Consider the following 22,366-nt stretch of genomic DNA (forward strand, 5'->3'; position numbering starts at 1 on the left):
TTCTGTACTAGCAATAAAGTTGTCACTACAGACAAGCGTTACTTATACTTTATAACTTTGCAAGCATTGAAAGAACAGTGATTGAATAATCAACATCCCCGTGAGGTATGTAGCCCCATTTTATTTGATGGGGAAAAAAGAAAAAGGTTACATAATTTTCCATAGCCCACGTCCTCAGAACTCATGTCCAATTATCCATCCTGGAGGTCACACTGCTTCAAAGATTTTCACAGAATATTAAAATTACACTACCCAATGCATTGAAAGATCAGGTTTTTTTGAAAGAGATTTATTGAGCAGTTCAGAGATCACTGGAACTTCCCAGAGTTAAAAAAATTACAAAATGCAGTAAATTTGCTTACAGGAAAGAACTAATTTACATTTCAGACTGTGGTTAAAGAAAACATTGATTCTCTGATGTTCTAAATAGAAAAGATATGACAGTAGAGTACAGCATATGAGGTACATAAATACACACATTTTTTCAGTAAGAAGTAAAAGCACTACAAAAAGTTGTTCTTCCCAAAATTATCCTTTAATCACCATTTCAGGTTAGGAGCAGGTAAATAAATCTTTCGTAGAGAAAGGAGAGGAAGCTTTTTGCAGGAACTTTAAGTAGATCTGAAATAAAGAAAGTGTGTTTCAACAAGTGAGACTTTTTAGAACATTCATATCTTCAAAATTTCTATACAAAATAAAGATGTTATTAATCCAGAACAGCACAGAAAGGACAACTATTTTACTGTACCAAAAATATGTAGTAGTTTGTCAGCAAGTCATAAGCCTCCCAAAGATCCTTTATTTAAAAGGCATTTTTCCATGTGCTTAAAATGAAATATCTGTAAAATGAAATATCTGCAAATGTAAGATGGTTCACATTAACCTGAAAAAGTTGAAAAAGTCACTGAAAAGCACTACTAACTGAAGCTATTATGCAGAGAGCTATGGAAAAGTGCTCCATTTTAGGAGCAAACATTGATATGATGCATTCCCACTATAATATTCGGTACTAAAAATCATTCTTAGTCACCAGAAAGCTGGTGTCCTAAGGTTGGCACAAGCAACTTATAAATGTCAGAAAAGCATATAAACCTTGTTAATGTTTTCAGAAATTCATTTAAAGATAGAAACAGGTCCAAATAGATGCCTGTCTAAATGCATTGCAATTACGTTACAATTATTTTCCAAATACACAGATATGCTCTGTCTTTTCTCAGCTCATTACTGACTCAAACAATTTGCCCTTCTGGGATCAATTGTTTGCTAATAAATAATTGTTTACAGTCACAAAATGATATTAAGGAGTATTCTGATTAGTTTTCCTTCTACAGCCTAATAAGATTCAAAACTAGCTGATTCCCAAGAGTCTAACCTTAACCTCACTGTGTTTAACAGCCCAGGAAACGATGAACCATCTGTTTCAGAAAATAATGGAGGGCCAAGAGGAAATATTGTTTAATTGTAGATTAACCTCCTCATAAGGCAGAATGAAGCATCTACAGAATTAGCAACCACAACCAACAATAGATAAAAATAGTTGAAAACAGCTCTTACCACTGTAAGCCCCGTAACGGTAAGTATTTGTTTTATCTTACAGTTACTGATTTTTAAAAATCCCAAGTTTACCAAGAGGTGTCATCTTCCAACCAACAAAAGACCAGAGAAACCACTGTGGAACATCAATGGACAAAATACTGTTGATTGCTCCTGCCACAACCATGAAGAGGGAACATGTACAAACCTTCGTCCCACCACAGTTTGAACTTTGGGGGAAGGGAATAAACATCCCTGACGAGAAGGACCTGTAACACTATGCTGCTTGGAATTTGGAGAAGGCATAAGGAAGGGATCCCCAAGCTGCTTAGCTTGGGTTAGCCCGCAAGGAGGCACAGAGCTTGCATATTAGAGCAGCTTCCATTACTTTTTGGAACCGAAGACTAACTCGCGTGTCTGTTTACCTGCTTTAACCTTGTAAATTACTAATTTTTTTTTCTTAGTTAATAAATCCTTAGATAGTTTATCATAGGATTGGCTACAAGCACTGTCTTTGGTGAGAGATCTAAGGTACAATTGAACAGGGGTAAGTGACTGGTTCGTTGGGACTGAGAGTAACCTGAATATTGTTGAGATTTTTGGTATAAAGGACCATCTGTCACACAGGCTGGCTTGCCTGGGTGGCAAGATAGAGTCTGGAGTGCTCCAGGGGCCTGTCTGACACTCCGTGTTATGGCTGTTATAGTACTTGAGGAGTTCACAATTGATACTTGGTTGTTGAAATCTAAGTATAGAACACATAACCTGTTTGGAGTGGCTCACAAATGTGGGTGCTAACCTCAGGGCAGACTAAGAGGCAGGGGACAAACCCCAAACACTTTGACAGTTATTCTAGTGTTCTACCATAACTGTTATTAAAATAACCATAAAATTGTGATGTTTTAAAACAAGTGTCACTGCATGATAGCCTGTGGAACAGTGCATTAAAAGAGAAAAAGAACAATGTCAGAGTATCTGTTCCAAAGTGAGATGCAATATTGATTGATTTTAATAAATCACATAATCTTGAGACTCAAAGGATCCAAAACTCTGGAGACTGGCTATACCAAATAGGCAGAATAGTAACTCCCAGAACAAAATAGTTAAAACATAAAAATAAAGCAATTTGAGATTTAGAAAAGCAAAAAACTAGTGAGCAGTAACAAACCTTTATAATAACCAGGCTGTTAAACCTGCGTATTTAACCTAGTGCCAGATCACAAACTATAGAGGTTATTCCAGTGTACAATTCTGTATTGTGATGTCAGTTTTTCCATTTAGCTTTCTTTCAAGTGAGCATTAACAGAAGCCTATGCTGCCTGGCACCAAAAACATCATTGGTTTTCCCTTTGCCAGAAATGGTGGCATAGAGTCTGTTGTTAAAGGGTTAAATACTCAAAATACAAAGAGACTGTTCTCCAAGATACATAGGATGGGAACCCCTTTACTTGATTTTATGCATTCCGTAGAACCAGTTCAATGCATTTGCTTTGAAGGGGAAAGGTTAGATGTATTATCAGTGTGTAAAGAAAAGATTAATAGTTCAAAGTCTTGAAGATCCAATATAGCAAAATTTGCTCAAAATGAATTATTCTTGAAATCTTCAACTTAATTTTGAAAAAGTGAGTCAGCAATAACTCCTTAGCTTCAAATAGTAGTGCTTATTCAGAAAGAATGGGAGTTTGACATTCTCCTGTTACAAAACAACTAGACACAATTTTAGCCATCAGACATCTATCAACCTACGGATATTGAAAGCTTGGGAGAACAAGATAAAATCAACTCCAACCCTACTGTCAAGCTGCACTATCTACTAGGCATCAATAATGCTATTCATGACTTCAGGAAAATTAATAAATCCTGGGATGAATGCTCAAAAAGGTTCAAATACAGGTGAAGCAGACTCACTTGGGTTTTGTTTCTGCATCTGTCACTTGGCGAATGAAGATACCATCTTCAGGATGTTCAATGTCATCCATTTCATACATATATGATGCTGCTATTGCAAGTGTGGTTCCATCATTACTGAAGGCAAGCGATGCTATGCTGGTGGGATACCGGTGGAACTGGCACAGTCGCTTCTTATTAAATGGATCCCAAATGTTTACAAATCCATCAGAGCCACCTACAAATGGATTATGGAAAAAAAAAGAGTTAAGATATTGTAACTGGAAGAAAACCAAACTGTTATAGCATTTAATGCAACCAGACAGCGACAAACATTATAAATGAATTATTTTGTCTGTTCAAGGACACTATGAAGCAGTTTTGTAACACAGAAGAGTCCACAATTAATGTGTTAAAGAAATAAACCTGTTAAGTTTAGGTCCCACTGCATCAAAAGAAAAATTACAACATCTTGTTAAAAGCATTAAGTATAGTGTATCAAGTGTTCCAGTAACAGCTGAAACTTCTTAATTGAAGCCTAACAAGAACTAGATGTACTTAAACATCTTTAGTACCAATAATGTGATACAACCTGATAAGCATCTACTGTACCTGTAGCAAATGTGTTGTGGATGTTATGGAAAGAAATGGCATTAACTGGATAAATCTGCTCAATATTATTCTCCTTTAATCTGTGACATTTGAATGCATACTTCTTCTTCTGTATTTCAGGACTAGGATCCAAATATTCTACTGCAACACGGCCTTCAATAGAGCTTAAAACATAACCCTGCCAAAAAAAAATAAATAAAAATACACCTGTCATCAGATTTGTATGCAGAAGTTTTGTTAACTACGATTAATCTTATATATTTCTACAACCAGACACAAGAAACAATTTTCACAAAAATTTATGAATATTTTCTTTCATATTTATGGTTCCCAGGTATAAAACTCAGGGCCCATCCACACAATTTAATAATTAAAAAGTCACAAGAAAAAGCTTCCTTGCAACTGCACCTCAAATAAAAGCTTAGTGAGTCTAGAACTGTTACCCACAGGCCCTAATCACACCTCTGATTTCACGCACATAGTGGTCAGCAAGTTACAGAGTTGAACACTCCATATATGGCCACCTGCCCCACACACCCTACTGATCACAACTTTCACAGAAGCTCAAAGGGTGACAGGTCATATTTCCAGTATATTATTTCATTAAAACTAGTTCAGGTTAGCAACTAAATTCACAAATGCATTCAACTAAATGCACAAAATAAATCAGAATAGTAATTTCAGAGCACACCACTTGCACTCCAAAAAAGCATCTGCTTCTCTACCTAACTATAGTACTGGCACATAGCAAATTTAAAGAGCTCTTTTTACTGTAACTTTGCCATGGCTTTAGTATAAAAGTTTCTCAGAAATAGGAAAATAATGAGGCTTACCTGAAGCAAGATTATTCAAATCCCAGACTAAAGTATAGTCTGAAGTGTCAAGTTGTAACTGGAACACCACCACCACAAGTATCAGAGATGGAAAGATATAGCTTTCTAAACTCCTGGGGGAATTCTGCACCACTGCGCATGCACAGTATTTATGTCCCCCCCAGATTTCTTTGCTTCCCCGCAGAAAAATGACTTTCTGATAGGGAAGCAAAGGGAAGCTGCAAGAGCAGTCATGCACCATGCCCTAGCTGCGCAGATACATTGTTTCAGGCACCTGGAGCAACCGGCAGAGAGGTAAATCACTGCAGGGCTGGGGACACCCCAGCCAGTGGCTCCTACCCTGGGAGGGGTTGGAGGCAGGAGAGGATGGGACTTCCTCTTCCCCTGCAAGGAGTGGCTGGGGCTGTGTCAGACCCACCTCCAGAAACCTCCCCCAGCCGCAGGAAGCTCAGCATCCTCCCCCGCTTCCTGCCCCCATCACTCCTCAACTGTGGGGGAGGGGTCACTGTATGGGGAGTTGCTCCCCCATCCACCCAACCCCCATGCATCTGGGCTCCCATTCCCAGACACCTCTGCCAAGCCTCACCCTGTTCACCCAGAACCTCCCTAGCCCTCCATACCCAAACCCCACCCCACTGAACCTCAACCCCTGCATCTGGAGCCCCCCATAACTCTGACCCCTTGCCTCTGGACCCCCACCCATGCACCCAGACCACCCCCTCACTAAGCTCCCTGCACTGAAACCCCCAACCTCCTGCACCACCCTGAGCCCACCACCCTGACCCCCAATTAGCTGCACCCAGACACCCACCCCATCCCCATTCCCCCATCCCCCAGACCACCACACCCAAACCCCTCCGCTGAGCCTCAAACACTTTTACCTGGAAGTCCCTGCAGAGTCTCATTGCCCCTCACCTAGAAACCCCCCCATCCCCCAAACGAACCTGTGGGCATCCAGATCCCCCCAAACCTAGACCCCCCACTGAGCTGTCTGCACCCAGGTTGTCCTACACAGAATCCTTTCACCCCACATTGAGCCCCTCCACACTTGGATCCTGCCTGGTTGAGCCTACCTGCCCCACACCTGGTGCATTTCTACTCACACTAGCTCTAGAATGAATAACTAGGCCTCCCACTGCATGTATCATCCAGCTGTCACTACTTGCACCTGAAAAGTTTGTTCCAAATTGTTCCTTGCTTTCCACTCCAGGAGCACTGCAGAGGCACCCCATTAAACCCTTGGAAAGGGAATGGTGGAAGAAAAGATGACCTTACTTATTCTTATGCAATTCCCTCTGGCTAACAAGGCATGGCCATCAAAGACTCTAAAGGAGTCAAAACAGTAAGGGAGCAAGTAGTAAATAAGCTTACAACAATTTTTAATTAAATATGCTGCATACTACTACACTTATCTATAGCCCAGGCCACACTATTGTTGCAGAATTGAGCGCCTCTTGAGGAACTGATGGCATATATGCCTAAAAGTCACACAGTAACAGTAATCTTCTCTTCTCTCTCCTCCTCTGCCTCTTTTGCTATTTTGGAAAGGTTTAATTGTCAGTGTTCTGATGCATTAACAATCATCCTTTTTTAAATGTGCTAAAGAGGGAAAGGTTAAAAGAAGAAGAGCGAGGAGAGCAAAGAAAAAAGGGTTGGGGCTTTAAGTGAACATTTTAAAACTACACAGTGTTTACAAAAGAACATGGGAACAAGTAGCTCAATAGCTGTCATTAATCTCTTAAAATTAAACTATGAATTCAAGTTAAATAACTTTTTACATGAGTAAAAAATGTACTAGTTGAGTAAGAAATCAACACAAATCCATTTTTGCTACAGAAGATTAAGTTTTTTGAACCAGGGATAGACTTACTGCATAGCAAACATACCTGTTTGTTTGGGAACGCTCTGATGCAACGGGTCTGATACTTCAGACTTGACTCTCTTCTTTGCTGGACATAACCCATGTTCCGCAAATCCCACACCAAAACTCTCCGACCTGCAGTCCCCACAATAAGTCTATCTCCAGACACAGAGAGAGTGTACACCTTTTCAAAAGAAGTTTACAAAAATATTACTAGTTTGTTTCACCTGAATATCCACCTTTTATCATCAAGTGATGAATTAACTGGAACATGCAATTAAAAAACAGATGACCTCTGCAATTAAGTATAGCTATAGATTTTTTTTTTCAGCCTGTAATTTAAGTGCTGGATGAGTTGCCATAGTCTGTAGGAGCCTAGCTGGTCTGGCAGTACACGACATGAAGATGCAAATTCTGCCTTAACTCTGAGCCTTGGTGCATACCTTAAAATACAGCTTAATATTGTAGCATTGTATATGTAGAATTGAACTTTGTGCTGTATTTTAGCTAATATGTACATATGACATTTCAGACTTTAATCACTCAGTCAATTTTATTCAAAATTATCTTATTCCTTATCTCAGTCAGATCCACACAACAAGCCAAGTTTGATATTTCTGCCTTCAGCTACTGTGTTACCCATGGGCAGTTTCTGAGTAAAAAGGGAATGTTTTTACATACATAAATGGAAAATTTCAGACCAAAAAAAGTAATTTGCAAAAATTATAAGTAACTGAAAGAGAGAAAAGGTTATTCAAATTGGAACTCGTCTTTACTCATAATGTGCACGAACCTGCAGCCACTATCATATTAACCCTGTAGACCAATCACACAGTACTCTACCAAATATTTTCCTTTTGTTTTCTTCCCCCTTATAATCCTGTTTCTTTAAAAAAAACCTCTCAGACATGAGCTTTGTTAATCAAAAGGGAGTATCATTAAGGGGTATGCTGCTAAAAAAAGAAATATTAAAACCTGTTTTCAAAGATGTTGAGCAACCACAATTCTAAATTAAGTCAATCAGAGCAGAGATACTTGGCACATCTGGAAAAAAAAAAAATCAGAGCTCATAAAGTGCAATGCTACTCTGATAAATGACATCATAAGGGTTCATGTTTATTGTTTCCTCAATAACTTTCACAGAATCTTTTAAGTTTGCAAGAGATTGGGTTTCTAACTACTAGATGTGTACATTCAACCTGAGATCTGAAAGAAAAAAATAAAATCAAGCTTGGGTTGTTTTTGTATCCCATCATCAGTAAAGATTCTGCAATCAGAATTCAATTAAGCATTCTGATGACACATAGCCAGAAAAAATCCAGCTAACACACAGCTGTGCTGCTGCCACCGGAATGTTAGTAAGAGTGGCAAGTAGTAAAAACAAGCTTATGCTAAAGCAAGTTAACATGGCTAAATATATAACATTCTACTTATGATGTCAGCATCTCATTAGAACTAAAAAAAAGTTAAATATATTGTTCACCACTTATGCTGTTTAATTTTGACATCTATTTGTACAGCGAAACTAGAGAAGTTAACTGCATTTTCTGGTTTCATGTACTACCCATGATGCTGCTGAGTTTTGCTAACACTAAGGAAATGCTTCATTAAATTAAATGAAAAATTGGTTTTATTTAACACAGTTCCATGTATCTCAGGGTTTTTAAAAGTGTTTTTACAAAACCACCTTTGGTCCTAAACTACTTGATATGGTCTTTCTATATATTATCCTACCTACATTCAGGAACGCTGTCTTGCTAATTAACTTTGTTTCTAAAAACATGCTTGAATACTTGAAATTTGTTCTCGCTTTTTAATGGGATGGCTCTCTAATGTTCAGTCTATCTAAGATATATCAGAAATTTCTAAAGAAATCTAATGGCCCAATCCCACTTGCCTTCCTTTTATGAAAAGGGCAAGAAAAATAGGAGCACAAAGCCAGGACAAGCATTTGAATAAGATTCAGTTTTAAACATAAATTAAATACTTCCCAACAGTTTTATAGGACTGTCAAAAAACTATTCTACTTCAGATTATATAATGAAAAGAATTTAATAGTCTACATTTATATTGACAATCACAAGGAGTTATACATTTTAAATAATGATCATTTTTGACTATTACATAAAATTTGATGCAGGTATAAACAGACATTCACACAAACAATATAAATTTTCACATACATAGGAATAACCACATTAAGAATGTTAAACATCCTAAATCTTCTTTACAAACTGTTGTCACACCTGTATAATAAGCATTGTTTCTACACCTCGCAATCATAAATCAAATGAAACCACTACCATGTAGCTGACTAGATGTACACATTTATCAAAGACAATATTAAAAAAGTGACATAATGAACCTTGCTGAACCAATAAGCAGCTTGATTCAGTGTGGCTGTCCATAAAACGATATTCTGTCAGCAATTTATCATAGTTCTTTACATGCTACATACAACTATAAATAAAAAACCAGAACTAATGCAATTATTTGATTCAGAATCAAGTTCTTACCAGAAATAGATTCAGCTATGTTGTGGGCAAAAATAATAGCTATTTAGATGCAACATGGAACATACTGATAGCTCTAACTACAACTGGACCACATGTATAGTCTAAAGAAATGGATGAAATCAATAGTAATGCAGAACTGTAAAGAGTTCCTTAAAAGTAGCTAGCATCTGGTTATGACAATATAGTGATACAATATATAATCTTCATGTATGTCCAGTGAGACTGTTGCCTACAATGAAAAGGTTAGCATTCTATGTGACTAAAGCTTACAATGTCATATTTTACTCTTTTCCTTCTACACTTGTCAGCAGCAGAGTTGCATATTAATAACAGCGAAGAAATGGCAGCACATCTTCTCTGCTAATGCTGACTAAAATTCAACTTATCACAAAAATGATTAAATGATTTAGTTGACACAAAGTAAATTTTTTCTTTCATATTCTCATTTCTCCCACCATTCAATATACTGCACATCACAAGACCACAACAGAATTCAAAACTACTGGTGGCTTTGGTCTGTATTTCTCATATATCTCATATTTGGGGGGAGGGATAGCTCAGTGGTTTGAGCATTGGCCTGCTGCTAAACCCAGGGTTGCGAGTTCAATCCTTGAGGGGGCCACTTAGGGATCTGGGGCAAAAATTGGGGATTGGTCCTGCTTTGAGCAGGGGGTTGGACTAGGTGACCTCCTGAGGTCCCTTCCAACCCTGATCTTCTATGATTCTATGTCAGCTAACATACAAGTTTCAGATCTTATAATAGCCATAGTGTCAAGGTAGGACGTTTCCTAAGGGCCCTTGACAGTGCCACAAGACATCCTCTCACCCAGTAGACAAACTAAAAGGAAATGCCTTGCTTGGAGGACATTCATTCTTAACCAGTCACTGCATGCATTATATATAGTTTAACAGATGATAGTATACACTTAGTATTAACGTATATAATAGTTATTGTTTAAATACAAACCTTTTCAGGTTGAGAGAAAGTTCCTGCATTGCAAGGAGTTCTGGGATCCCACAATTTGACTGTCTGATCCCAACTTCCAGTCACCATTACATTTACCTCTGGACAATATTCAACACATCTGATAGGAGCATCATGAGTGCCAACTAGATTTTCTACAAGAGAATATATTTATATGCAACTTTACTGGTTCCATTAAAATTCACAATTTCTTGAATGAAAAGTGCAGAATAATATTAATATAGAAGTAAAACTATAATCTGCCATTCACTAATGTGTTGGCATGCTGAGACATCTTTTAAAGAATGCTTGGTCTTCTGATCTTTGCAATCAATACCCTTTTAAAAGTGTTAAATGTAGACTGTCTAGATACCGTCTGAGATTTTCAAGGGAGCTTAAGGGCATTAGACAGCCATGTGGAGATTTTCAGAGGCACAAAGGGGAGTTAGGTGCCCAACTGTGATTGACTCTCAGTGGGAGTTGAGCACCTAAGTCTTAGGCTCTTTTGAAAATCTCAGACATTGACTGTGTATTACAAAAGTTTAATCAGTGTTAAGTGTGGGAGAGCCATATTAACTCATGGCTTTGCCACTTGAGAGTAATCAGGCACTCCTAACAAAAGGCAACAATGAAACAGTCATAGCACATCATTATTCATTTCACACCTACGTACCACATAATACAAACAGAAAAATAGTATGAGGTTTTTAAACTTGTATTGGTACTCTCTCTATAAAACCTGGCTCCTTTTGTCACCCTAATTCAAACATCTTTGAACAGAAAGGAAAATTGTAACTAGTAAGATTATAGAAACTTCTAGAGTTCCCTTAAATAGCCTTCTGAGACGTAAGGTCCCATACTGAAAAACCTTCCATGTGTCCTGCTGGAAAGCTGGGAACCATTCCTTCCCAATGTCACATTGCACCCATTTTGGCCTCACTATGTCATGAGAAGTCAAATCTTAATCACATTCCTGGAGCAAGACTCTATTGCCCATCTTCCTGCAACTCCAGCTAGAGTAGCTTGGAAAACAAAGAGGGAAAACATTTTTCTGGAAGGTTTCTTTTTAAAAGAAAAAAGAAATGCTCAGAAGTTTGAATGTTCCCTCATAGAAACTGATTAGCAAGCAGAATGCATGTGAGGCCATAAAAGGGAAGGAGGGAGGGCAAGGGGGGAGGGGAGATGATAAAATTGCATTTATCACCAGTTACACAGGTGGTATGCGTGCATATACTCATTAAATGTATAAAACTGAATGTTATTTTAGAGTTGAAAATGTAAACATAAGACAAAAGAAAAGATTATGGTTATTGTAGGCAAAGCCGGTACCACAAGTAACCTGAATTTTGGCATTTCCTAATTTTTGTGTGCTTGACTTTGCAACCTTAATTACGTAGGGTTTTTTCGCAAAAAGAAAAGGAGGACTTGTGACACCTTAGAGACTAACAAATTTATTTGAGCATAAGCTTTCGTGAGCTACATCCGTGATGCATCCGATGAAGTGAGCTGTAGCTCACAAAAGCTTATGCTCAAATAAATTGGTTAGTCTCTAAGGTGCCACAAGTACTCCTTTTCATTCTGCTTAGAGTTGTCCAAAGATAAATTAAATCTTTAGTTAGCCAACACAAATATATAATAATGTATGAAAATAAATGGAGCTTCTCCCATTATACCTGTGACTGCTTTCTAAAACACTACACTTAAGTACAAAGAGGGTTCATGAATCAAACAGCTTTTATTCTTTAAGCCGTATCCACCATCTAAAAAACCACAGCCATATACTACTTTATTTTCAATTAATTTATAGTTATAAAATTAAAACAAATTCCACTGGTTATTTGTTCACTTAAAAATCATCTATTACAGTATTCAGCCAGCTTACCTTGGTCAGTGTTCAAATCATGCATTTTCAACTGCTGATCTAATCCTCCACTCCAGGCATGTGTAGGATCCTGTGAAATAAGAAATTCTGCTTTATTGTATATGTTCAGTTTTCTGGGCTTAAATAAGTGTCGAGATGTCACACTTAACCTCTGGGGCACACTCCAAATTACCTCCTTTCTTCCTGGAAATTAAGACAGATGGAGATTCCTAAGTAGAGGTGGTGGAGGTTAAGGACCTGAACCTACAATCTGATCCACACAGGTAGATCATGCACCCATTCAGAACTTCTAAAATCAAGAGTTGAGAATATTTTGGAATGAAAGGGTTTTACAACATTAGGTGGAGTGCTTTGATTTCAGTAGAAGAAAATAATTAGAAATTTGTTATTAGAAATTGCAAGTTGATATATTGTACAAATAAACTTTATTTTTTCTATTTTCTATCTGAATTAGTGACACATGAAGATTCTTCAAATGAGTGTCAATGCAGGTTAATAGTCCTATTAACTTCTGGCATGTCCATGTACAAGGGGCACCACATGACCTCCTGTCATAAATATAAAGGGAAGGGTAAACCCCTTTGAAATCCCTCCTGGCCAGGGGAAAGCTCCTCTCACCTGTAAAGGGTTAAGAAGCTAAAGGTAACCTCGCTGGCACCTGACCAAAATGACCAATGAGGAGACAAGATACTTTCAAAAGCTGGGAGGAGGGAGAGAAACAAAGGGTCTGTGTCTGTCTGTAGTCGTCTTGGCCGGGGACAGAACAGGAATGGAGTCTTAGAACTTTAGTAAGTAATCTAGCTAGGTATGTGTTAGATTATGATTTCTTTAAATGGCTGAGAAAAGAATTGTGCTGAATAGAATAACTATTTCTGTCTGTGTATCTTTTTTGTAACTTAAGGTTTTGCCTAGAGGGGTTCTCTATGTTTTTGAATCTAATTACCCTGTAAGATATCTACCATCCTGATTTTACAGGGGGGATTTCTTTATTTCTATTTACTTCTATTTTTTATTAAAAGTCTTCTTGTAAAAAACTGAATGCTTTTTCATTGTTCTCAGATCCAAGGGGTTGGGTCTGTGGTCACCTATGCAAATTGGTGAGGCTTTTTACCAAACCTTGTCCAGGAAGTGGGGTGCAAGGTTTTGGGAAGTATTTTGGGGGGAAGGACGCGTCCAAACAGCTCTTCCCCAGTAACCAGTATTAGTTTGGTGGTGGTAGCGGCCAGTCCAAGGATAACGGATGTAATATTTTGTACCTTGGGGAAGTTTTGACCTAAGCTGGTAAAGATAAGCTTAGGAGGTTTTTCATGCAGGTCCCCACATCTGTACCCTAGAGTTCAGAGTGGGGGAGGAACCGTGACACCTCCCAAGCACCTTCTTGTAGCTCAGTGTGGCGCTGAGGTGGCCTGCTTCAGTTTCCACCTGTCAATGAGATCACTATAACAGCCCTGTAAAGGAGAAATCAAAGTCTACTTGACAGCAGTACCTTGCCCTTCAATAAAAGAGCATTTGTATAATGCTTCAGAGACCAGATAAACAAAGTCCCAAAACAAAAGTCTGTGGGTTCTGGCAGCAGCTCCTTCTGTTGTATAGTCTCAGGCTTCTCCACTGCCACAAGAGCTTTTGTAGTCTTGTTCAAGGTCTCTCTACCTGGAGAGCTTTTGCCTAGTTCAGGCTCCCGGGGAGCTCGACTCCTACAGAGTCTCCTTTCCTCTCAGAAACTTCCCCAACGGAGTCCTCCAAAGCCTTTTGTTAGGCCCAGATGCTCCTTAGTTACTTGCCTTCCAGTTACTTGAGCCTTGTCTATACACACAGTGTGTTTTGTCAGCAAAAGGCAGCTTTTGTCGACACAACAGTGGAGGTGTACACACTAAAATGCTCCACCTGCCAAAGAAATAAAACCACCTCAACAAGAGGCATGGAGCTTTTTGCAGAAAAGTTAGATTGACAAAGTGTCAGCATAGACGCTGCATTCGGCACATCAACATAACTGGCCTCTAGGAAGTATCCCATAATGCCCACCGTTACTGCTCTGCTTTGAACTCCACTGCCTGCATCAGTTACACAGGCATGCGCCACTCCCCCTTCAAAGCCCCAGGAGGTTCTGAAACTGCTCAGTGTGGAGAGGTCATACAGGACTGCAGCAGTTGGTAGACAGGGAAGGCTGCTGCTGCGGGAGGTGGGGAGAGAGGAGAGCGACTGCTGTGCTGTGCGGAGCTGGGGAGGGAGGCAGGGGCTGATGTCCGGGTGTCCCCCTCTCTCCACCAGCGTACCAGTCTTTGCTAAGCTGGAGTGTGAGGATAGGGGGACACCAGCTGTCTGTGCACCAGCTTCTGCCTCAGGATTGGTTGCTTCTGGCTGCTGTCTGAACTTAAAGAGACAGCATGCCAACACTCACTCTTCCCCGACACACATACTCACATTCTCTCTCTCTCACACACACACACCCACCCACCCACCCACTATGGGCTTCTTGTGTTAATGTTCAGCAGTGTCAGTTTGGTCATATTACCAAGTGCTACTTTAAAAAGTGATTTTAGAAGTGTTATGTTTTGGGCACACATAGCAATTATTACAAGGTTCACAGCACAGTTCAAACAAACAATGCTAGGCTCAGAACACTATAGCAACACACATTACTGAATCTCAGTGTTAATATGCTCCTTCAAGGCATCCCCCCAGCCAAACAGCCCCCCACTGGGCTCCTCTTATAGCCTTGCAAGCACAATACTGAACAGCAGTGCAGGATCCATCCTTTCTGACCATCATGGCTGGGTTGCAAGTTACCAGGCAGCTGAAAAGTGACTGGCAATCTAGGAGGCTATCCATAGAACGATGGAATTGAGAAACCTCCATATTGTGATGTTGTACCTGCCCCCATGAGCCATTGCAAACCCTTCCCAAAGCACCCTGTGGCCATTGCTACCCACAGTACACTGCTATTTGTGTGGATGCAAGAGCTGCTATTGCGGATGCGCTCCACCGACACAAGGAGCATAGTGTAGGCATGCAACAGCAGTTTAATTACAGCGATGGCTGTATGTCAGCATAACTTGCGTCAACAAAACTCGGTAGCGTAGACAAAGCCTTAGACAATTAACTATCCCCTGGCAGACTAGGGTTGGCTCATGCCATTCAGTGTACTGTTACAAGTACACTGGGCATCTGACACCCACTAAAGGGTAAGCCATGTGACAGTCCCTTTTAAAGTAAGTCTGAAAACCAGACCCAGAAACGGTTGGGTGTTAAATTTGACTAGAACCAAGGATATACTATAGAAGGCTTCGGTGTAAGTTTAATTAGTCCTAACTGGAAGTGCTTCCAAGAATGCATCAATATTATGGCAGTAGAGAATGTTTATGTATGGGGCAGGACATTTAAAATAGTTTGCTCTCTTTTAATGTATTCCAGAACACCAAAAAGAGAATAGAAATTTAACTGCTTTCCCCTAAAGAATATTATAAATAGCAGTGACAATTGGACAGACATTTTAAAGGATGCTTTGATTCCTGTGCATGTTCTCAGTGAAGTAAAGCACAGGTCAATTAGCAAGACAGAAATTGTTATACCAGATTAAACCAGTAACCTATATAATGCAGTATCCTGTTTCCAATACTGGCCAGTAGCAGATGTAGGTGGAAAGAAACCCCGCAACAGGCAGATATGGAATAACCTGCCCAATAGAACGTTTCTTCCCCAACCCCATTAATTAGAAATGGCTTCTATCCTGAGGGTTTCTATCCCTTCCAAAAAAATTTTTTTTAAAACACATCCACACCATTCTGACTCAATGTTAGTTATCCATATAAAAGCCTGATCCTTTTTTAATGCTAAGATCTTAGCCATATTGACATCTTAAGGTGATGAGTTCCTCATGCTAGTTGATTGTTGTATTAAAAAGTTTTTTTTATTTGTTTTAAATTTACTGCCTTTCAATTTCACTGAATACCCCTTTGTTGTTGTACTATAAGAAAGGGTAAACAGAAATGCCTGACCTACCTTCTAATTAGTCCCTATATTAAGTGAATTACAGTTTATCAGTTTATTTCAAAGAGAACTTCCGAAGTTTAGTTAAGGGTTCCCCCCAAAAATACACAACGACTGCACAATAGTAGAATTACCATAAATTGTCTAGAATGCACATATTGTTTCCCTACAAGATTAATTAAGAAACTTCCTGACCTAAAGGTTAGACAGATGCAAGTGATTATTTCAACCTTCTCCTGTGTCAAAAATTATTGATCTTTAAGGAAAAATATTCTCAACATAAGATACTTGTACTAGCTATAACTATTCATAATACACTAACTTCTCACATATCCATACTAGCTACCTTCATACTTAACTTTCCAGAACTGGACAATGAACTGAGGAACTGCACTGTTAAATAGTTGGTCTGCAGCTATGGTGGAGGGGCACACAGCACATCACAAGGTTGAGGGAATAAAAGAGGAGAAGATGCATAGAGGCAGCAGGTCAGTCTCTCACTGTAAATCAGAACATTCCTATATCAACTGTAGATGGTCCCAAAGGGCTGTTATGGCAGTCAGGGATTACCAGAATGCAGGAGCTCCCCCCTCTATGTCCCATACCCTGCAGAAAGACAGGGTGACATAGGAACTCTGCATGACTAAACCCCATGTACCTATGCTGCTGTAAGATAGCACAGAAACAGCTACATGAGCAGACAGGAGAGAGATCTCTGGTCAACATAATAAAACCACCTCCACCAGCAGCAGTAGATAAGGCATCTTTAAGTCAGCTTTGCACACCAGAGAGGTCTGAAGCAGCTCTAGTATATCTGAGGCTCGGAGGCTAAATATTAAATAACAGATGGGTAAAGTTAAAAATTGCTTTAAAAAGCAAATCAATTGTTTAAAAGACAATTCTAGAATATGAATAATGAGTTTCAGAATTGTTGCATCCCCTCAATATTACAGCAAGATCATTGCCTCCAGTTGGTTCTGGCAGGCCCAAGGCCATCTGCCCTGAATTAAAAAAAAAAAAAAAAAAAAAATTCACATCTGTCTGAATGTTCCTTAAAAGAAGCACCCAAGATCACGGAGACAAAAAGTAGAGCAACAATCTCTATATTTCCGTTTGTTTGCTTTGTATATGATTGCACTTTCTGTATAACCCATTTCACTACAATCAATTACCTCTGTTTGTATGGATCTTTGACACAGCAATAGAAAGAATAAATTTAAAGAGTCATAAAACCACAAAAATAGTAAGGGCAAATGTAGCCTTTTTTTTTTTTTTAAACACTTTTAAAAAGTGGACTGCATTTGAAGAAGCAACTGTCCCCTTTATTTTAAGGGATTAAAGTACTCTCTTTATAGCTTTGTTATATGACTGGAATCCAACATAACCAAGATAACATACTTACATAAAATGCACAGTCGAGCACTGCTCCTGAATGTTGATACTTGAGTCTCATGGTGTTGGCAGGCACATCATAGAGACGGACAGAAGTATCCCAAGATGAAACAAGCAGAAACTGAGATGTATTAGGACTAAACTTTACGGACGAGATACCATCTTCTGGCGGTTGGTTTAATTTAAATTCGTTTGATCCAGTCATCTGAATTAAGATTATAGAAAAGTTAGTTGTCATTACCATAATTAATAGGAGTTAAAAGTGGCAAGTTTGTGGAATAGTCACTACATCTAAAAGCTAACATACTATAGGAGAACTGTAGAAAATAGTTCTGTTTATTATTTTATAGCACCTAAATGTGTGCTAGGCACTATACAGAAATCATAGAAAGGCATACTCCAGGGATGGCCAAACTGTGGTTCACGAGCTACATGCGGCTCTTTTACCATTAAAGTGCGGCTCATGGAGCCATTCACGCCCCCACCCCATTCTCCACCTACCAGATATGGGGTGGGGAGCTCAGGACTGCCTCGCAGTGGGGTAGGAGGGTACTGGCTTCTGCCCAGCGGAGAGGAGGGTTTCAGGGCTTCGGCTCTGTGTCCCCCTAAACTTCCAGCTGCTAGAGGCTGGGACTGTACGACAGGGCATGGATCACTCAATAATTAATCAGGTTCTGTTCATTCCCTCTGAAGCATCTGGCACTGGAAGAAGACTGGATACGGGGCTAAATGGACCATTGGCCTGACCCAGTATGACCTTTCTTATGTTCTTATGACATATAGAAGTATTTTCAAATTCAGGGATTAAATATCAAATATTACAGAAGTGATTATCAATAGGGATTGAATAGGGTAAAAAAAACAAGGTTTACAGCAACATAACTCAATTTAAGCACCTGCACATTATGGTGATGCTGGTGAAGTTTTTTTTTAGCTTCCCCTCCCCACCACAATAAGTATAAAAAAATAAGAGTAAATATCCTTGACTCACTTACTGTGGGCACCCCAGAGGAGGCAAGTTTTGCAGAATTTAAATAAGGTGTAAGAGTAGCTTGGGGGACACCAGAGGAAGGGCATGCCACAAATACACAGGAGGTGGCATAAAAAAAGCAACAGAAGAATGGAGGGCAATACAATACTGTATTGTCTATTGGAGGAAAACTACCAAAAAAGCCAAACCAAAAAAAAAAAAAAAGGGTCACCGATTGGAGTCTCAGTATACAAAATGCTTCAAAAGCTGGTACCATTCCCATAAGCTTCAAGGAAGTTTAGTTACACTATTTATAAAAGCAATTCTAGCTTGTCTATACTGCTGCTCCAATAAGTTCTAAGACTGTTTTAACTTTTTGGTAATTTCTATAGTATAGACGGTCAGATAAGTAGAGAGAGGCAGTTATGTAGGTAGGCAGCGAAGGGGAGGTCAGAAAGTCTAAATTTGATTCAGTGGAGAAGAGTCAGAGATTCAAGGTACAATCAATGGGTTATTAAGATAATTTTAGAAGCTACATTTTGGGTAAACTGAATATGGGTTATGTAGTTATCAGGAAACCCAAGGAAGAAGTAGCTGCAATGTCCAAGCCAGAAGGTGAGGGAGTGGACAATACTTTCATCTGTTGGGGAACAGAGGAACGATTGGATCTTGTGAGTGCTGTAGTTTAGATGAAGTAACAGCAAGAAGTTTTAATACCTCAGATAGGTTAATACATAAACACACATGTATGTATGCGAACACTACGCTTTCTAATAATTTATTAAATAAATATCCTTTGCCAGGGGAGGGGACACCAAAAGATATTTCCAGAGGAAGGGACTGATTTGTGTATAGACTCCTTAGAGGGAAGGAAATGGTAAGACAGGGAGTTATTTGGGGGGAAGAAGGGAAGGAGACAGGGAGAGTGCTTAGAGACTGTTTTGGAGTGGAGAAAGCGTGTTGAGGCTGTTTGGGGGTGAAACACTGGGTGGGGAAGAGAGCACCTAGGATGGGATCAGAGAAACCATGTGCAAAGGTTGGGGCACTCAGGATTGGATTCAGGGACTGTATGTGGAGGCTGGCGGAAGCACCCCAGGCACAGGCCTGGGATAGCATTTGAGGGCTGTGTGCAGAGGCTGCCAGGAAGGCTGAGGCTAGACAGGGGAACCACTCAAGATGAGATGGGGGGAGGGTGCCCAGACAATGGGACAGGAGGCATGCCAGCACTCAGGATGCAATTGGGGTGGGGAGGCCATCTCCAGAGACTGAAGCTGGGAACCAGAAGGCCCACCCATAATTGCAGGTGTGGGCACAGAGGCTGGAGACCATTGGGTGGAGGCCCTGCCGGGACAAGATGTGGGGAGGGGAGGCAAATGCTAGAAGGGCGTGAACCCAAGACAAGAATGAGGGGCCGTGTGCAGAAGCTTGAATGACCGGCACCCAGAACAGTAATCGGGGGACCAGGCATCCAGGACAGCACTAAGGGGTCATCTGCAGAGGATGGCACAGGGGCACAAGACAGGCTGTGTGGAGACTGGGGGGCAGCATGTGTGGAGACTGGGGGGCAGCCCCACGCATCCCAGGGACTGGACTGGAGAGGCCACCTGTAGAGGTTAAGGATGAATGGCACCCAGAGTGACACTGGGGGCCATGTGCAGCAGCGAGGATTCTGGAGGCCCCCAGGACTTGATTAGGAGGGTACCCGTGTATGGAGATGGTGGGGGGCACCCATGCCCAGGACGATGGACTCGTGTGGAGAGGCTGGAGAGAGGGGAGCATGCTTGTACCCACAACAGGATTGGGAGGCGGGGGCATGTGCAGAGGTTAGGCAGGGCCAGCAACAGACACGGGTCCCTGTGTGGAGGCTTGACACAGGGGGAACCTCGGGGGAAGTTGGGAGCCAGGACCTGAGGAGAGCCGGGCCCTCGTGTTGGGGGAGCCGCGGAGGGTGTGAAGGGGCGGACCCCAATATAGGGAGCATCCGAGGGGAGCGGGGAGGCGCCGTGGGGAGAGCCGCGGGCAGAGGAGCTGGGGCGTGACGGGGAGCGGGAGCAGGGACGGGACCGGGCGGGGAGGTTCCGGGAGCGGGCAGCACGAGGGGCGGAGAGGCTGAGGGAGCCGCGGGCTCGGGGGCCGCTGGGGCTGGTTTGGATTCACTCCCAGCTCGGCGGAGCGAATCGTTCCCCTGCAGGGGCGGTAGGAGGGTTGAGGCAGCCTCCCGTCCCGAGCCGGCGCGGGGCGAGGCGAGGCGGTGCAGCCAGCCCGGCCCGGCCCGGCCTAAGCCCCTTTTCCGCTGGCCGAAAGAAGCGGGAAACAACTCCCCGCCCCAGCCTCTCCATTCCGCGTCGGTCCCTCCCGCCTGGCCCACAGAGAGCCCGGCCTACCTTGCTGGCTGTCCCGTTTATAGCGCCTCTGGGCCTGCCACCAACCGCCACTACTCAGCGCGCGCCGCGGCCGCCTGCCCCAACACGGCTCCGCCGCCCCTCCCCCGCCACCGCGCGGGTCCTGCCGATTGGCAGTTTTGAATGACGAGGCGACACATCCCAGCATACCCCGCGTGCACATGTGCAACTACAACTCCCAGCATGCAACGCGCTAACCGGCACGCGTGGCTTCTCTTGGCGAAGACTACATGTCCCAGTGTGCCATGGACCCCGTGTACGCCAAAGAAGCCGGGTCTCTGGCTGGAACCTGGCATGCTGGGACTTGCAGTGTACGCGCCTCGGCCACCTTCTGGTGCAGGCGGAGTTATCGTTTGGCCAAGGGATTCTTTGCCTAGGTGCTTTATGGGACATAAGGAAGGTGGGTTGTGCTGATCTGGCTGGAGTGGCTGCTGCTCTCCTCTGGGGGGAGAGAAGAAGGGAGCTGGTGAACAGTAGTGAAAGGTCAAGGACAAGCAGCCAAAGTGGGATCACTTGCACGGGGGGGGGGATCCCCTCGCCCTACAGAGTGTTCTCCTCTGTGGAACTCCATGCACCGGCTTCATCCATGCTCCATTGTTATCAAAGAATCGGTTTCATTCATGCACCCATCCACCCATGGGGAAGACATAGATATAGGGGCGTAGGTAGACTCAGTCTGTCCATACACCCGCTCTCGCTCCTTCTTTGCATCATTTATCCATAAACCAAGTCCACTCATGCACCATTTGTCCATGCATGCATCTTAGCATTAACTCTATGCATGTACTAGCTGTCTCCACGGCCCCCTCCGTCCAAAAGCGCACTTTCTTTTATGGGTCCAATAAGAAATAGAGAGGCATGCTATTAGCGTTTCAGCTTCGATTCTATTTGCTTTTTCTATTTACTTGTATGTATATATATATTTAATTCGGAGTCTTAGCAAAACCAGTTGCATTAGAACTGGCCTTGTAGGATTCTATGTTTTTCCTCCTCTTTTTCTCTTTTCTTTTTAAATAAGTACCTCAGCTGAAAATGTATCCTCTCTCTACTGTTACTTAACTCTATAAATCGATATTATTCAACTCTTTAAAGCTTTGTGGGACACACTTTGTATGATATTCGCTCCTCTAAAGGGAATAGTATTTATTCCACTTGTACTCTTCATGCCTCTGTGATGTAGCTGCGGCATTCCCCTTGCAGTTTTGAGCGATTTCGTTTTTCGCCCACTCTCTTTAATTCTTGGACATCAAAAGCTCTTCCTGATTTATTTGCATAATCTTACATCGCATTGGGTTTTATTAATGAGAAATGCAAAGGACAATTAGACTCTAAGAAAAGTCAAATTTGTTTTAATTGGAAATTAATTCTAAACGCCTGCTCCCAAAAGTAAGATAGGCAGTTATATAAAATAGTGCGAATGAACTGAAGCTTACGCACTGATTTATTGTATCTTAATACTACCCACAGAGAATCAAAAAGTTTCACGATTGACAGGGTGGGGGGAGAGACTCTGATTGTAAAGGTTCC

The 22,366-nt window shown here is 41.4% G+C and overlaps 1 protein-coding gene across 2 annotated transcripts; it reads right to left on the reverse strand.

Annotated features, from left to right (window-relative positions):
• Positions 1 to 263: 263 nt before the first annotated feature.
• Positions 264 to 20,942, reverse strand: BUB3 (BUB3 mitotic checkpoint protein). Of its 2 annotated transcripts, XM_073354134.2 has the most exons (8): positions 20,822 to 20,942; positions 17,478 to 17,672; positions 12,089 to 12,158; positions 10,210 to 10,361; positions 6,752 to 6,910; positions 4,033 to 4,210; positions 3,442 to 3,658; positions 264 to 621 (listed from the first exon to the last, which is right to left on the reverse strand). In XM_073354134.2, exons 2-8 carry the CDS (start codon positions 17,670 to 17,672, stop codon positions 612 to 614), a joined length of 981 nt encoding a protein of 326 aa, XP_073210235.1. In that variant the 5' UTR covers positions 20,822 to 20,942; the 3' UTR covers positions 264 to 611. The 2 variants fall into 2 exon arrangements, with proteins under 2 accessions (XP_073210235.1, XP_073210236.1); XM_073354135.1 differs by lacking the exon at positions 264 to 621 and having other exon boundaries at positions 3,438 to 3,658.
• Positions 20,943 to 22,366: the final 1,424 nt, after the last annotated feature.

The sequence above is a fragment of the Lepidochelys kempii genome, chromosome 7, assembly GCF_965140285.1.
Source record: "Lepidochelys kempii isolate rLepKem1 chromosome 7, rLepKem1.hap1, whole genome shotgun sequence".
NCBI classification, from domain to species: domain Eukaryota; kingdom Metazoa; phylum Chordata; order Testudines; family Cheloniidae; genus Lepidochelys; species Lepidochelys kempii.